Genomic DNA, 17,213 nt, shown 5'->3' on the forward strand with positions numbered 1-17,213 from the left:
AGACTGTAGTTATTCTGTTCTGGTTCGTACATACTTTCCATGTCCACTGCACAGATTAATGTAGTTCTAGACCAATTGAAACACTCTGCAAAGCCAGATGCCACTAGGGGAAAGTGAACAAATCTGTTTATTAGACTACAGTGTCTTACTTGAAAAAAGTTATAGTTTGCCAGGGAAATGTGACCTATAAAGTGCACAGTCACTTCTAGATTATAAGCATGCTATCAAAAATAAGTAATAAGAGTTATGTAAAAAAAGTAAGATTCAGTGAGGCAATGACATAGTGAAGTCTGAGCTTTAGATAACCATACCACCATAATACCAGAAATGATTTAATGGCATACAATTAACGATGAATGACTTTTATTTTTCACTCTTTCACATCTACATAACTGCAAATATAAAAAACAATAAATGAGCACAATAGGACAGCTGTCTCATAAGGAATCACAGATGCAAAATAAATCAATTTGCCTTCAGCTGGTTGCTGTTAACACAGGCAACAACGCCGCACCTGTGATATTTCAAATTAAAATTTCATGAACTTTTTTCACATTCAGAACAATGTTCTTTTGCTATGCCGCTGAATTTTCTACGGCACATTTAAAGCTGCACCAAACACAATTCTAATTAGCTTTAATCCCAAATTCCATAAATTAGTAACAATTATTTTACCTCATTTATTCAAATAATCATTTGGACGTATGGTCACTAGTGGAACATCTCCATGTGCAAGAAGAAGCTAAACCGTAAGAGGAACAGTTCCTCTGACAAACGTTGTCTCTACCTTCCTCGACACATTTACCAACTCAACCTACAACAAGTTATTTTTAAAGCAGCAGATCAGTTTACATAGATTTTTAACCACAGGCCTTCAGTGTGGTTGAAAATCACTGATTTTGAACAATTATATTAAAAACTAATGAGCTCTAGACAAACTGTACAACAGTGTTAAGAGGAATTTACATGCATCAGTAACAAAGCAAACCTTGCCACTAACCCATGAATGTTTGCACAATTCACAACCTTAACCCATAAATATGAATGAGAAGTTTAGAAGTCAAATGAGTGTCAGGCAAAACAAAACAATAAAACTTCCAGGCAGGAAAATATCTTGCCTGCACTCAAAAACCAAGTCTGTTTCATCAACCAGACTCTTTAAATTGGATTGAAATACAATTAAATGAGTAAGCTGAACACATCTTCTTTCCCTACCTGTAACATCCAAGTCGGGTTTCTACATAGACATTCACTCTCTCGACTGACCTACAGTAATGGGATTTCTAATAATATCCATTCTCAGTCTGCATCCTCACAACACTGGAAATGAAAATCTTATGATGTTAAAGTTTATTTCTGTTTCAACATTTAATTAAATCCTCAGAACCAAACCTTAAATCAAGCTGCCAGAAAAGACAAAATAAATCAATTGTTACTGTTATTGTTTTTACATACGACTAATAAAATACAGCCCACAAAAGTGAATCGCAGCAATAACACACTGTAAAAAAAAGATTAGAAAACCTGTTAGTTACAACAACTTCAAGTATGACCCATCTAGAGACCCATGCCTGTAAGATGCCTGGATTTGTCTTTAACTGCATTCTCCTCAAATACACAAACTCACACATTCGAAGGTGACACAGTGAAAAGTGAAGTTACAACATTTAAAAATCAACTCAAACTGTTTGAGAGAAGGAGAGAGAAAAAGAGAAAACACAGCCTGAATCAGTCCGATGATGAAGACTTTTCTGATGCATCTCCAAGTGTGATGTCTATCCAGATAACACAAAACCCTCCTTTGTGGGTCAGGCGTCTACAGCAGGTTGAGCTCGATGAGTCTCCCGGCAAAGACGGCAAGCGTCCCGATGATGCACACGGCCATGAACACACAAAGCAGGATGTGGTCCAAAACCATGGCAACGAACTTCCACTCCTCTGCTGCCTGGAATGGGATGAGACAGGGAAGTGGGAAAGTCATGTTTGAGAACATATAACTTTGGATGTACATAATTTGGGTGTTTACTAATTGGTAAGTGATATTCTGATAAAGGCAATATAGTTGATTTTTGATGACATTTTTTGTTGCTCGTGTTTTAAAATTTGCTTTACAGACACACAAGAGACTTTTCAATGTGGTAAATTATGAATTAATTTAAGTTTTGTTGTTTTTTTGTCTCATTTGTTTATACGTATAAATATTACAGATCTTAATGAATTCTAAGGGAAAGTTTGACATTTGGGCAAGTAACGCTTATTGAAGAAATATTATAAGAAACGAGCCAGCAGCTGGTTAGCTTTGGTGTGCACAAAGACTGAAAACAGTTACATCTTGTCCACTAAATACGATTATATTTTTGCTATTTGTAGTGGAGGCTTTTTAGTGTATCAATAAACATATGGACCAGCTGAATTCACAGCTCTTTCATGAATTTTAGAAAGTAGAAAATTAGTTAGGTTCACACACACATTACTCATACAGGCGTTGTCTTACATTATTAGATTCCTCGTCTGATTTCATGGTCTCAGCGATGTACTTCACCCCTTCAATGGCGCTGCGAACATCAGGGTTTTTAGTGATGGGAGACTGGTAAGTGACACTGGTGGGGGTGGGGTTACCTGCAGAGGAGAGAGCAGGGACAGGTTATAGTTGTGGGGATACACAGAAATACTGCTGTTTGTGGAATTTAGTTAAAGCCTTGCCTGATATATCAGAGATGTCCATGTCAGTAGGGAACAGTCTCTTCTGCCGGATCTCCTGACTGGGACGCTTCATTGTTGAGAAGAACATCATGTTGGGAATGGTTTCGATGAAGACCTTAGAGACAGACAGATGCAGATATTGGTCAAATTCCTTTCAAACCGTTTTCCTCAGCCACATACATCAAGAACATTTCTGAAATGAACACAGGTAGATAATAAAAACAGAACATTAACCTTGCGGATCCAGGGGGGCATGGTGTGCGTGCTGGGCGAGCGGTGATGTGTGTTGATGACGATGACAGTGATGATGATGGAGGCGATGACAAACACCATTGTGAAGAGCATGTACTTCCCAATGAGAGGAACGGCGCTGGACGTAGAGGGGATCAGCTCCACAATAACCAGCAGGAACACAGTCAAAGAAAGCAGGACAGAGATGGACAGAGTCATCTTTTCACCTGCAGAAATTGGACACACAAAGACGCACTTTCAGGCTACATTTACAGTCTTGATGCCAAACTTGAGAATACTGCCTATTATTTCTGCTATTTATTGTACAGAGCTCACCTGAATTTGAGGTATATTGCCAATGCATTGTTTAAATCAGTATCACATATTGCATTATACTGGTGGCCATAAATGTTGGGTTGACATTTGAGTGTTTTCTCTATGCTCTACGGTTTAATGGATTTTCCACATATGAAAGTCACCCTAAAGGGTTTGAAAATGTCATGATACATATCTGTTTTGCGCCACATGTGAAATAATACATATGAAATGGGTTACTTGCACAAACTGGTGAAAATGCAGCATGGTCTTACCTAATTTATATAGTCACCGCCATTAAAGTTTTAGAAAGTATTTTCCCACCCGGACTACGTACCAGAATCAGTAGGCAGGTAGAAGACCAGTCCGGTGAGGAAAGAGAACAGCATGCAGGGAATGATGACGTTGACAATGAAATAGAGAGGCAGCCGCAGCATCAGGAAATGGTAGGTGATGTCAAGGTATGGTGTGTCGGGACAGCAGGTGTAGTAAACCCAGTGTTTCCAGCTCCTGTAGTCCTTCAGCACCCATTCACCCGACTCCATAAAATTACTGAGGTCAGGCCGATCGCTGTCCTAAAAGGCAGAAGAGTCGAAAATAAGGCACTACAATCGAAAAGGGTATTACAAAGGGGTTGAAGTTAAGGGTATTTGTGGGTTGCATGTTTTAAATTATGGTGTTTACATGGTTAAGTTAATTATTTTTCAGGGTATATGGTTACTCAATATGTTGTATATTTGAAACAACATTTGCCATAACTGTCAGTATAACTCTGTGAATCTATAAATTACACTCACTGGGTTGATGACGACCAGCAGGCCATCGTATGTCCAGGTTCCCAGTTTCATGCTACAGTTCTGCAGGTCAAATGGGAAATGGAGCACAATAATCTCACAGTAACTCTTAAAGATGGCTGGAGGGTTCCATGTTATCTTCCCATTGTGCTCCAACAGGACTTTGGTTTGATGGATGATGGCAAAGTCACCATCAGCACTGCAGCAGAGGAGGAGAGTGACAGAGGAGAGGAGCAGTGAGACGTTTTAAGGACATTTAATATACCAAACAAACAGAGAACAGAGAGTTTTTACTTGTTGTATAGCACCAGGTCAGGTTTCCATATGTCACTTGAAGGGACTCTGATCTTCCTGATGCCTCCGTATTCATCCGGATTCCACTTCAGGTTCACATCTAACCATTGCTGGGGTGAACATTGTAAAATGCAAGATCATTTGGTCTAATGTAGTGACATTCAGTAGTTTATTTTCCTTTTGAAGATTATTTAAATAAATAAAAAAATCCTATCCACTTCACACATTGTGGAAATACATAAAAAGAAAAGTTGTGATGTACAGTACATATCACAGCAGAACAAACAAAAAGCTCACAAATCTAATAAGTGTAATATATTCCCCAGGTAAGTACAAACCATTTAAATACATGACAAAAGTGATCAGTTACAGCAGCAGCTCAGTAGTCTGATAACTCGCTGCATGGCAGGTATATAATGGTAAAAAACTTTAACAGTTTTCGTTTTAAGGGAATTAGGTTACAGAAACCATTGACAGTGTGAGGAAAGAGAAGTAGCTAATAGAGTACAAATATGGGGCCTAATTTAATGTTGTTAAATTTACATATTTAAAATATAGTATCCACTTAAGTTGTTGATCTTGTGACCTATTTATCATTGTTATTGGGGTTTATAAATGAATGGTTATCTTGCATATTTACCTGTCTGACACGGACATTACTGGTCACAATCTGGTTAACTTCATCCTGAGAGGCAGAAAAAGACAGACAACAGATTAGAGATTTAGATTTCATAGATTTATTTAGAATTTGTATTCTTATAAACATTTATTTTGTTTTTAAGAGCTCTGTTTTATTTATTATATTTTATAAGAAACAAAAAAATGTTCCCTCAATTTGGACTTGAAGGCCAGGCGGATGCGCACGCGCAATTAAATATCCGTTGATTAAAACACGAACGTGACTTTTAACGTGACTGAAAAAGTTTTGTACAGAAGGTTTTCGAGTCCAAGACAAAGTTCTTGGACATGGACACCATTGACAGATAGACACCAGCCGCCTTACCGTTAAACATGCCAGTGACGGTAAAGATTCAAACCTTTGTTTCGGTGTAGTTAAGGCTAGCTAACGTTAATGGTAAGAAGGGACAATGGCTTGTTTGGCTAGCAGCAATAAAGTTGTTTGTCAACACTACTTGAGCGAGTTAATTGTTGTCCTCTATCAACAGCTTGTGGGGAAAGCTGAGCATTGCGACCCGAAGAGAAGAAGAGGAAAAAAGAGTGAAGGTCGTCAAGGGACTTTTCAAGGCCGACCTCCATCTTTCGACACCGCTGCCGCTGGAGAAAGACCCAGAAGGAGAGCTCCGAACAGTAAGAGCAGCTTTCTCTTATTGTGCTTGTGTTGTGCTGCTTGTAGCCGCCGTGCCATCACCCTGTATCAGTGGTAAGGGTGGCATACATGACCTATTCATTTAAGCGTAACCTTTAGGTGACAGCTGTGCACGGGTCACTGTCACCTGGTTGTATTTTGTGCTCATTGACTGAGTGTGGAGGCTGAGTTCAAGCGAGTCGTAGCTTTGGTCTTTACATTGAACTTCCTGGCTGAATTGCATTGTTTGCATTGTTTTGACTGCCATGCCCTCACGTGGTGTAAAAACTGGTGACTCGCTCTCTGTATGTGGTTAATAAAGGTAAACCTTGTTTCTTGAGTGCACTGCAGATTAGTGCTGTAAGTGTTGTATCTTTTGTTGTTATTTCACTTCACTTGGCCAGTGCATAAAATGACATTGTTTCTTCATTTTCTGACAAGGTTTTTAGACCTGCCTAGTCTATTTCAGTACCAAAGACAGGGACATATGCTTCAGTACTGCTTAAGTAACTTGTTGTGACTTTTTCTCTGATGAATGGGACTGTTGGCTTGCATTATGACAGTTAAATAGCAATACAAAGGTGTGAAGATTTAAATTGGTAAGATTAAACATGAATTATGATACTCTTTTAAAACAGCAGAGGGCGCTATCTACTTCTGTCTTTGCTTGTTTGATCAAGTTGTAGTTGGTATTCAATCTCATTTTGTTGAAGTAAATTGTGAAAAAGTCATATTCTAAACCCATTATTGAGAATTGCATTGAATATTGAGTTTAGTGTATCGTTATATCATTGCATTATATTTAGCTTTGGGGCCCCGTTTAATACCGAGTTTGGTAACCCACAGATGGTCTTAAACAAAACACATTATGTATTTTAGCTTTAGTTTTTGATGTTGCCTTTCCCAGTAACCACTCTTTCCATCTCTCTTACCACACTGATAAGTTGTATTAACTGCAGTCCCACGGTGACCACTACGGCCTCGCTGAAGTGGTTAACAGGACGAACCACCTTGTTGTAACCAGTAAACAGGGTTTTCACCAGACGAGTCTCATCCTCTGAGCAGAATACTGGACCTTGGGCACACAGACATACACAAAAATTCAGTCAGGCAGTCAGGCTTAATTTTGTTTTACGCTCAACGATGAGGAGAGGAAAACACAGACTTGGGCTACGTAGGTTGTGAGGTCGAGGAATGAAACTTAAGAAACCTTGAGACTTGGAACTAATGTCAGTAATGTCTGATTTTTGCTGCAAACCAACTCCAGTTCACAGATTCAAAACAAATGTTATTTTGGGCTCACTTTGGCTGAGGTTCACACAGGGAGTATGACATGTTGCCATACCCAGCTGACGCCAATGTTCCCACTAGTGTTTTCACACCGGAACTGAAACCTCAGCTCAAGCGAGAGGGAACTGTGATTCACACACCAAACATTTCCCTGGCTTAAAGCCAGCAACCCGAAACCTTTCAATGTGACTGTGAGAGAGAGAGAGAGAGAGAGAGAGAGAGAGAGAGAGAGAGAGAGAGAGAGAGAGAGAGAGAGACAGGAAGAGAGAGGAATTATCAGATGAGAGGCAGGGACAGGCAGATGCAGACAGATCAACGGCAGTCAAGTGACTGGCATTCCATATTGGTGAAAAGCCTCCGCACTGAATGCCCCGGGAGCTGTCTAAGTGCTGCGATCCAGTCTGTTTCTGTATAAGTCCTTAGAGCAAACCTAATCTGAGTGCTAAGAGGGTGTTTGGGAAAACCAGCCCTGGCCAATCCACTTGACATTAAGTCTAGATCAAGTAGAGTTCAGAACAGTTAACCTACATTTAACACCTCTTCATACACAAGGTGTTTCCACCTAGCAGACTTACACTTTTTTTTAAACCATGCCTTTATGAGGCCATAAATTATGCTATGCCTATGGGATATGCACCATAAAATGTAACACAGCCCACTACAGCCTAGACCAGCCTCACTTGGTTGGTTTATGATGAACTACAGACAGATTGTTGGAGACAGAAAAACAAATTAATAATAATAATTAATAATTTATTCATTCATTCATTATTTCCTTGTTCATAGTCAGTCCGTCTGCCCCCCAAAAAGCTCTTAGGAGGCCTTGGATTGACAGCTCCATTGAATCACAAGTGTTTATCTGTAATACAGCTGACCTGTATTGGAAGCTTGTATGAAGCTGTGCCCTTGTTCCAGGTTTTCTTCAGAATTACAAAAGCAGGGCATTATTCGTTTTTGGTGAGATTCTGGCACTTTGACAATCATAATACGGCTAAAGGTAGTGGTTTGTGTGGCTGCCATGGCTACTGCAGTTGTGCAACGTGGCGCCTACCACAATGAAGTTACACTAATTCAAAGAAACAAAAGCGGTGCTGTATGCCTGTGGAAAATCAGCTGACTAAATGTTGGCAGAAGTGGAAACCTCAAGCTACTCTACCAACAATAAAATGATGAGTATGTTTTGGACCCAGTGAGGATTTCAGTCTGCATGAGCTTTAATTTTGTTGTTGTTGTATTGGCTGTAGGAATTCAACTTGTGTGGACAAAAGATATTTAGGGATGGGGCCGATCCGATCCAGTATCGGTATCGGGACCGACACCAGCGTAATTCACGGATCGGAATTTTCCGATCCAACCTGCGCATATTTCCGATCCATGAGCCATGTGTGCGCTTTAACGTTGTCTGCTGAAATGACGCCACAAGGGATTCCTGCCGGCTAGTCTGCTCCCTGCTCAGGAAATCCATTCCGCAGTTTGCAGCCAGCTAGCAGGATAGCATTGAGCAGCATTGTGGCTAGCCGACATGTCCGCTGCGTGGAAATACTTTACACTGGAAACACCGCAGAGCAAGACAGCAAAATGCAATGTTTGCAAAGCCGTAATTCAGAGAGGCGGAAGCTCCCTCGCGTCGTACAACACTACGAACGCAATCAAACATTTAAAAAAGCACCACACGAAAGAGCACGAGGATTTTCTAGCCAGGGGGCGGAAAGACAAAAGGAGCTGTCAGGAATCACTTTTGGAGTCATTCCAAAAACAAGGTAAACTCCAGGCAGACAACGTGAAAGCTAAAGTTCAGATGCACACTGTTTTATTGATAGTGTGTGTGTGTGTGTGTGTGTGTATGTGTGTAAGATATTTACACTTATTGCACTTTTCTTATATTTCAAATATTTGACATTTTGGGAATTTAATAAATATTGACATCACAATATATTTGAAACCCTTACAGTTGCATATTTGTTTTCAGAATGGGATTTTTCCTGTTAAAAGGATTTCCTGTTTTTCTGACTTCCTTTTCTGACCTTATACTTACCTCAATTTGCCTTTTGGGACATACATACATGCATACATACATACATATCATACTTGCCTGTTGAGAGCAGTTTATTTCAGCCTCATATAAAACCAACAATAATGATAATAATAATTTTAAAGCAAACAGAGCTCTGGTATCGGAATAGTATCGGTATCGGCAGATATCCAAATTCAGGTATCGGATCGGAAGTGAAAAAATGTTGATCGGTGCATCCCTAATTATATTAATATTAATTAGCCCACAAAGATACTGGTTTGGTTCTAATGGAAACAATTGCCTTATCGTTTGTGAAATTACCCAGGAATCTTTTCACAGTGCCACAGTGCCAATAGGTTGGTCTCAGGAACTATCTTCCCTTTGATGCTTTATTTTTGATCTTTATTTTGCCACGTGTAGGCACTATTACTGTAGTTGGCTATACTTTGTACTGCAAGTGGACTATTGCATCACCTTTTGTTGATGTAATCGCAGTAAACTGTCACATACTTTGTTCTGATATGACCCAGCAGATTCGCATAATGCTGCTAGCCAGGTTGTGACCCAAGTTACATCCTTTGCATGTTATTTCTGGCATCTGCTGGCGATCCACACTCAGCCTGAGTTGAGCAGGCTAGGATCTTGTTTCATTTAGCCAGTAAGAGAAGACAACACACACACACACACACACACACACACACACACACACACACACACACACACACACACACACAGGCAGTTTGTTTAATTTTGGTTCCCTTTCAAGGCTTCTTCTGGGATCTTTCTATCAAAGATGTGGAAGAGGAGTGTGGTGTTGTTGTGTATGTTCATTTCCCTGGCTGTCAGCCATTGTCTCTGTCTGTCGCTGGCTGCCTGCTCCCTGTCTGTTGTCCTGCTAGCACGCTTTGATCTGGTCACATACAGAAATAGAAGGAAGGCGGGACAGAGCAGCCACTTGGAGCTGTCAGTCATTGCCCACTCTCAACTCCAATTTCCGCATGATACTGAACTACCGCTGCAGAATAAAATAGCGAAGGCCTTTTCAATTTTCTGCCACTTAGAGCTGGAAGGTAACAAAAGTGTGGGTGTGGAAATAATTTTGTTGCATTTCAGTCCATGAGGATGTGGGCATGTGCCAGCTATTGTCCAAATGTCACTGGTTTGAGTCACATGACAGGCTGGGAAAGTGCTGAAATTGAAACAGTTATTAACAATGCATTTGAGCAGGACTTTAAAAGAAATGAGGGAGCCATTTACCCTCAAATTGCCTTATCTGTAAGCTTTCCTATTGACTTATTTTTTAAAACTTCCTTTAACTTTAAAATGGGCATGTATTGTTGCATTCAAACGTGGTTGAATGGGTATGGTTGGCTATAGATAGCTAGTTAGAATACCACACCTCTTACTATAAATGAATCCTCCCTTTTCCTTGATTAAGGTATTGTGTATATATATATGCTTTGAGTTATTTCATGCTGGTCCTTCCAGAGGCCAAAGGCCACTTCATCTTTACTGTTAAAGCTAGGGTATGTTTGTTGATATTTTTACAGCAATAAAACATGTATATTAGAGGGAAATATGACCTTTTAAAAAATTTACAAAATAAACGTGTTTAAAGTCATTGTTAGAACAGTAATAGTATTATTAAGTACTCATATTGGTACTCTTGCATGTACTCAAATGTAAGTGCAGTGAAAAAAACTTGTATTGATGCATCCCTACATACAGCTAGGCTTCACTAGTTAGTCTGTCAAGTTAGATACCCCAGAATATCCTGTTTTGCACATTTGACGTGGAGGCAGTTTATTTTATTATCGTCATTTTAAAGGTCAGTAAAGGCACTGGGATACTGCTGAAATGGAAGTACTGTACAAACAATGTCTTCCTGCAGGTCAACGCCACAAACGGTTTTAAGAACAAAATTTTCATGTTATTAGACGCATAGAACATCTTAGATGCTTAAACACATCTTCGAACAGTTAACTGGCACTGGACCATTTCTGGTGCCGACTAGATGTGAAGATTCAAATTGGTGAGATGAAAAATGAGTCGTTATATCAATCATGGTATCAAGGTGCAAAAAGTTTCTTTTTGTGTCATTACATCCCTACTACTGTGAATCACTTTAAATTCCACCAGTTGTTGATTGATAAGGTACATATTAACTAAATATGGCAGTTACACTTACAAAAGAGTGGCATGAAAGGCCACAGGGAGATTTAGTTTTAAAGTTTTGTTGTCCGAAGACCTTAAAATATTTAACCTGTGACAGAACAATCGTGTTTTGTGGCTGAAATAATCTTTTCTGACATACAAGCTCAATCTATTACATATTTTTCAAAGTGGATATGTAGTGTCCGGGAATAAAAACCTTCAAATGATTAACTGAGCACCATTTTTATTGCACATCTGCAGTGATGCAGATAATGCCCAACTGGAAGCTTACAGGCTGCATCCATTCCTCCTGACACACCACCTGTATCTGGCCATCACATCAACTTGTCACCAGTGTTTCATAAAATGTGACAGTAAGCAAATCACTGAATTGGAAAGGATAAATAAAAGTAATTCCTATTGAAATTAATATACTGGTAATCTCTCTGGAGCAGACACTCAATGCATGATATAGAAAGGACTGAACATTGAATAAAAAATAAAATAAAATCAGGTTTACTAAATGAAAAATATATTGTTAGTTGTGGTGGACATAAACACACTTATCTATAAAGCACTGACTAAATCAGTTTCAGAATTAAGACCTGATCAAAACTCTGCTGTAAGGGTGGGTATGTGTCCAGTTTTGCCGGTCTGTTGTGGTGCACAAGCTGATTCACTTTTGGGTTTTATGCAAATCCACTGAATCAGCATTTGTCATTACGAGGCGTTGTGACTAATTAAAAAGAGAGGAGCAGCTTTCAATTCTTTTCTTTTAGAATTCCAATTCTCCGTCCAGCCCCATTTAAGCCTATTAGAGCTGTTATTCATCTTATATATGTGCATATGTGTGTAGTATCTTTGTGAGGATAATATTGTTTGGTGTTACTTTAACTCTGATGTGTAATTCAATGGCCGTGTGAATTTTCTCTCACACACACAGACACACACAGAAACACACAGACACACTGCACCAACAACTCTGCCAGCACGTACACTGGAAAGTTCACTGCTCATCTTCCCTCTGATTAATTTCATTTACAATTAATCTTAAATCATATGTTCTCTTTGAGACACTGCCAAAACCCTGCTGCTTCACATCAGATATGCGTAGACCATGTAATTTGATGTTAAGCAGATGCTTTCAGTGATTGAAGTCATGGTCCCTTCACTTGCTTGTTGCTGTCCTTAACAGATAAACCAGTCATGTTATTTTATAATTACTGTCTTCCTTTCAAAGGCGAGTCTGTAAAATACATGGGTTTGATTAATTCACGTGTAACATATTAATTTACAGGCATGTGTATAAGCAGGTATATTTATGTGCAAAACATTTGTTTAAATTATTATAGAAAATCAGCATAGAAATATGGATGACTTACAAATTGGTTAAGTGCCCCGTGTTTTGGGGAGGCTGGGTAGGTCTGGTTCTGAGACTGTCCAGTGCTTGAAAGGTCACAGATTTAATCCCCCCAAGAGACCATATGTGCATCAATAAGCATGTGTCAAAGACACACTTGAACAAAAACACTAAACTCATACCTTCGAACTGATGAAGATAAATCACTCTTGAAGAGGACATCAGCTACAGTAAATGACTTAAATATGAATGCAGCAGGGAATGCTAACAATGCCTAGCTGTCTTTTTTATGGTACCTAAAGGACACCAACACACTCTAACTAATGTTTTGCAGTGAAAGTAACAGGCACAATGTACGCAATGTAATTCAGAATCGTAGAAGATCACAATTATATTTTTTCCCCTGATAATATTGTTTAACCCGTGGTAGGTTTGGCCATTGTGGAAATGTTGCTAATCAGTGAGCAAGTCTCCTTTTAAGGCAGTATCGAATTTTTATGAGTTTTGATTCAATGTGAGGAAGCACTTTGATGTGTCAGGTATTTTATTAGCCAAAACAAGATTCCTGTCTAGTTAGTACTTTGCATGTTGCTAAATCAATGTTTTCTGTGGATAAATATAGGGATATATGTCTATCTAAGTGACTAGCTGATTAAATAGATAACTAAATAAACAGACATAGACTGTGAAAGAGGACTTTATACATATTGCTTACCCCTAGTGTGCATTGTGTCTTGTAGTTTTTTTTTGGTTCTTAGGCCATGTGCCTTTAAGCTGTCTCCTGTTTGCATGGCCACTTGACACATTTGTACAGTCTCTGGAGAGATCAGTACTTCATCCACAGAGAACATGAACTGAACAACATGCAAAGTACTTTAAATATATTTTGTATACATATGCCCAATCTTAATTGAAAACATAACTGATTATGGCTTTCATAAATAGGTCACTTGTGTGTGTATATAATATATAATATATAATACATATTCTAAGTTTGATCTTTCTTCAGCTTTGTTGTCCTTGTTTTTAGCTGTATGTCTATTTCTATCTTCCTGTAAATTGTTCTTGGAATGGTGTATACGTATATTCAGCCATACATATTGTATGTGTGTACATAGTACACATAAAGCTGATTCTGAAGACTGACTTAAATAATAATAAAACAATGTTGGTGAGAAGAAACAACAGGCTAATAATTGTTTAGCTATAGTTAGTGGTATCATTCAAAGATATATACAAAACATAACCAAGAAGGTTGAAATCTCAAGACCCCAACATGCACACCCACAAACACACAAATGGACACACAGAAATACTTACCGGCAAGTACACTGAGAATCCATGCCAGCAAGATCTGGACCTTAGAAAGGTTCATATCTCCACCAGACGTCTACAAAAGCAGCCCTGAAATCTACAGCATCCGTTTAACAATGTATTGTTAACCAGTTAGCAAGTCGCAAGCTAACTTATTAACTGACTTTACACAGAAGCAGACATATGCGGGGAAGCTTGTAGCAGTCACTTTGGAGTTAAAGTGGGTACTGGGAAGGTTGATCGGCCAGTAAGTGAACTCTGAGCTCTGGTTTCTCCCTTCCACCTCCCCCACGCAGCAACATCCCAACCTCTTCTCATTCCATCAGTTTTTTTTTTTTTTTTTTTTTTTTTTTTTTTTTTTTTTTTTTTTTTTTTTTTTTTTTTTTTTTTTTTTTTTTTTTTTTTTTTTTTTTTTTTTTTTTTTGTTTTTTTTTTTAAATAATAATTTTTTATTTTTTTTTTTTTTTTTTTTTTTTTTTTTTTTTTTTTTTTTTTTGAAGGGGGGTGGGGGGAAAAAAGGGAGGGAAGAGGACAAGGAGAGAAGGGGGGGGGGGAAAAAAAAAAAGGAGACAGGAGGACAGCTGAGAGCTGTCACTGATGGAATGAGAAGCATGTCCACACATGCTCCTATCCGTAATACACACACACACACACACACACACACACTGCACCCAAACTCTGCCAACACGCATGCTATGACAGGAAACTCACCAGTGTGTGTGTGTGTGTGTGTGTGTGTGTGTCAGACTGAACAACTGACCAGTTATACATCTTACAAAGACAACAAAGGTTTAACGTTTCACTGCGTCTCAATAGGCTGTTTTATGTTTTTATTAATATAAGTTTTTTTAAATCAATATATTATTACAAATTATTTCTTTTTTTCCAAAGGTCAAGCCAAGTTTTTGAATTACTTTTGGCTCTCATAGTTTGTGATGCACATTTGTCATTGTTGGTATTTTATATTGACCGATTGATCAAAAGTAAAGTCAAGAGACTAATGGTGAATGTGCTGTTTGGTATTGTGTCAATAGTAATTGTTTAACAGGACCTGTCACATATAAGTAACCAGGCTGAGGTTGTTATGTTGCTTTTCATCCACTGGATGGCAGGCTTTAGTTGAGGAAGCTGAGCCTAGAGCAGAAGCTTAGAACATCAAACCAGGAACAAATATTACAACAAATGGGGCCTGTGGGTCGATTTTCTTTTCTGATTAATAGAGTGAAACCCATTGGATCTGGCATTTATGAACTTTCTGAACCCTATAACATAGACAGTACAGCAGCTCAAGTATTTCAAGTGGAAGCAGTACTGTAGCCTTACATTCTAGCTGGGAGTTTGCTTTGTTCTGAAGATATAATATTTTACAATATTTTATCTTCAAATATTAATATTTTTATGTAAATAATCCAAGGATTCAAATGTTCCCCCAGGATAAATTTGTGATGCTGTGCCAAAGGAGAATGCCGTTTTCATTGGAAGTAAACACTATTTGTACATTTCTTAACACAGGAGGCAAACATAGAGTTTAACAGGGAACTTTCAGTTTTTGTTGATTATGGCTGCTTCTGTGGTTATTAATGTAATCCGTGCAAAAGATGTACGGACAAGGAAAATAAACACTCAACACAATACAGTTCATTTATGTAACCTGAAACAACAAAGACTGAAAGACACTTTTTAAAGGAGAGAGATACTCACTCGAGACAGCAACAAGACCAAAAAAAGATTACAGACAGGGACTATCAGGCTATTTTATAGCCTACTTTGTTATTTTGTAAAATATAAAAAAAAAACGCCAGGAACAACTTTGACGCAGGCAATGCAGAACTATTCACTGTCGATTAGGGACTCGGTATCAGCAGATACTCAATATTAAATAATTCAGATCTGGATCAGGGGCAAGACAACTTCCTTGGGACATCCCTAGAAAATACTGTTCTGGTCCTGCTGTCGGGTGATGTTCCTCTGCTGTCATACAACAAATTTCCAATGGCTAACAAGGAAAGTCTAGCTCATCTTTCCTTGTTAGCAGTTGAGACTTCTGCAGTCCTCCCCAATGTGTCACTTCTTTATTCTTTTATTGTTCCCTATTAGGGTTTGCCTGATGCTCACAAGATTCAGAGATTGCTGGACACTCATACTTTATGATGTAGTTAGTTTGTAGTAAGTCACTTAGTACCCACTAGATGGCAGTACAAGACTGAGATACCACCGCTGAGGGCACTGGGCTTGATGACATTATGGCCTACACTGGGGTCAATGTGTAAATATGTTCTTTTGTGTGTGTGTGTCTGTTTGCCTATTTTTCTGTATGTCTGGCACTCTAAGGTATGCTTCTCTCTGCCCGTCTGTATATTTGCAACCAATTGGTTTCTCTTTCTCTCTCTTTCTGCCCTTCTGTTTGTCTGTCTCACTATTCTCATCTGTCCCTGCTTGTTTCCCTTCCTGCCTCTCTGTCTCTGTGTTTTTGTTCAGGAGGCACACACACTGACCTCTATTTTTTCCACTTTCCACACTCATACATGGGGTGAAAATTGAGACTGGTTTTTTGGGGGGAATCTGAAAAAGCACTTTGCGATGAGTAATCTAAGCCACCTGTCAGTGTCTTACAGAAAACTCATACTCAGAATTTAATGGCATGCAGAAATTTCATTATTACTATTCCCACTCTGGCCTAAAATCATTACCCAAAGTTCATCTGTATATCTGTAAAATATTGAAGATAATCCAGTGCGCTGAGGTGCTGCCAATCAAAACCTTGAAGTACCAAATACCCTTTAAAAATCTCCATTTCTTAGATTAGTCAATTTCTTCACAGTGAGTGTCACCTCTTTGAAATGGCAGATATCTCATTTTAGAATGAAACTTAATTTACTTGTTGATGAAAAGGTTATTCAGTTTAAGAAGGAAAGTTTTCTGCAGGAAACTGACACCAAACTGGTAAAAGCAATTTATGCATTAAGAAATTGTTCTTTTGATTTACTGGAGGGACAGTTCACTTACTGTGTTGTATGTATACCCTAAAATACAGCACTAACCCTGCTTGCAAATGAACAGACAACATTTAACATGTGACTGCAAGCTCATTGAGATGTGCTGAATTAGAGAATCAGACATAGAATCAGACATTGTGCTCTAATTGGCAGAGACAAGATTTTCAGTTGAAGGGGGAAGATGTTGCTAGTGTTGGTGTATCACAAGGGATTAATTAAGTTTTACAGTGAGAGGAAGGGTCAGAGCAGAGCTGTTTAATGAAGATGACATGCACACTTTAAAGCAGGTTAAAGTAAGCCTACTTTTAAATACTATATAGATATAGAGCATATACACTATACTAGGTGTGTGTAATTCCAAAGTATGTTTTTGTTTTTGAGATGAACTGATGCTTTGACCAAAGAGAGAAACACCAAGGACAAGTTAGGTTTTACTCTGTCA

The 17,213-nt window shown here is 38.6% G+C and overlaps 1 protein-coding gene and 1 long non-coding RNA gene across 2 annotated transcripts in view; one reads left to right on the forward strand and one right to left on the reverse strand.

Annotated features, from left to right (window-relative positions):
• Window positions 1–346: 346 nt before the first annotated feature.
• On the reverse strand, window positions 347–14,036 carry chrna1 (cholinergic receptor, nicotinic, alpha 1 (muscle)). The gene is made up of 10 exons (XM_051414830.1): window positions 13,782–14,036; window positions 6,576–6,718; window positions 4,978–5,022; window positions 4,338–4,447; window positions 4,047–4,242; window positions 3,587–3,824; window positions 2,938–3,161; window positions 2,704–2,818; window positions 2,495–2,619; window positions 347–1,945 (listed from the first exon to the last, which is right to left on the reverse strand). Exons 1-10 carry the CDS (start codon window positions 13,834–13,836, stop codon window positions 1,817–1,819), a joined length of 1,380 nt encoding a protein of 459 aa, XP_051270790.1. The 5' UTR covers window positions 13,837–14,036; the 3' UTR covers window positions 347–1,816.
• The window catches only part of LOC127371813 (uncharacterized), a 402,823-nt gene continuing 390,871 nt past the window's right edge, over window positions 5,262–17,213 (forward strand). Inside the window, exons 1-2 of the long non-coding RNA XR_007886456.1 lie at window positions 5,262–5,360; window positions 5,504–5,645. This is a non-coding gene — a long non-coding RNA (uncharacterized LOC127371813). The remainder of the gene's footprint in view (window positions 5,361–5,503; window positions 5,646–17,213) is intronic.

Source organism: Dicentrarchus labrax, unplaced genomic scaffold (assembly GCF_905237075.1).
Source record: "Dicentrarchus labrax unplaced genomic scaffold, dlabrax2021, whole genome shotgun sequence".
Lineage (NCBI taxonomy): Eukaryota > Metazoa > Chordata > Actinopteri > Moronidae > Dicentrarchus > Dicentrarchus labrax.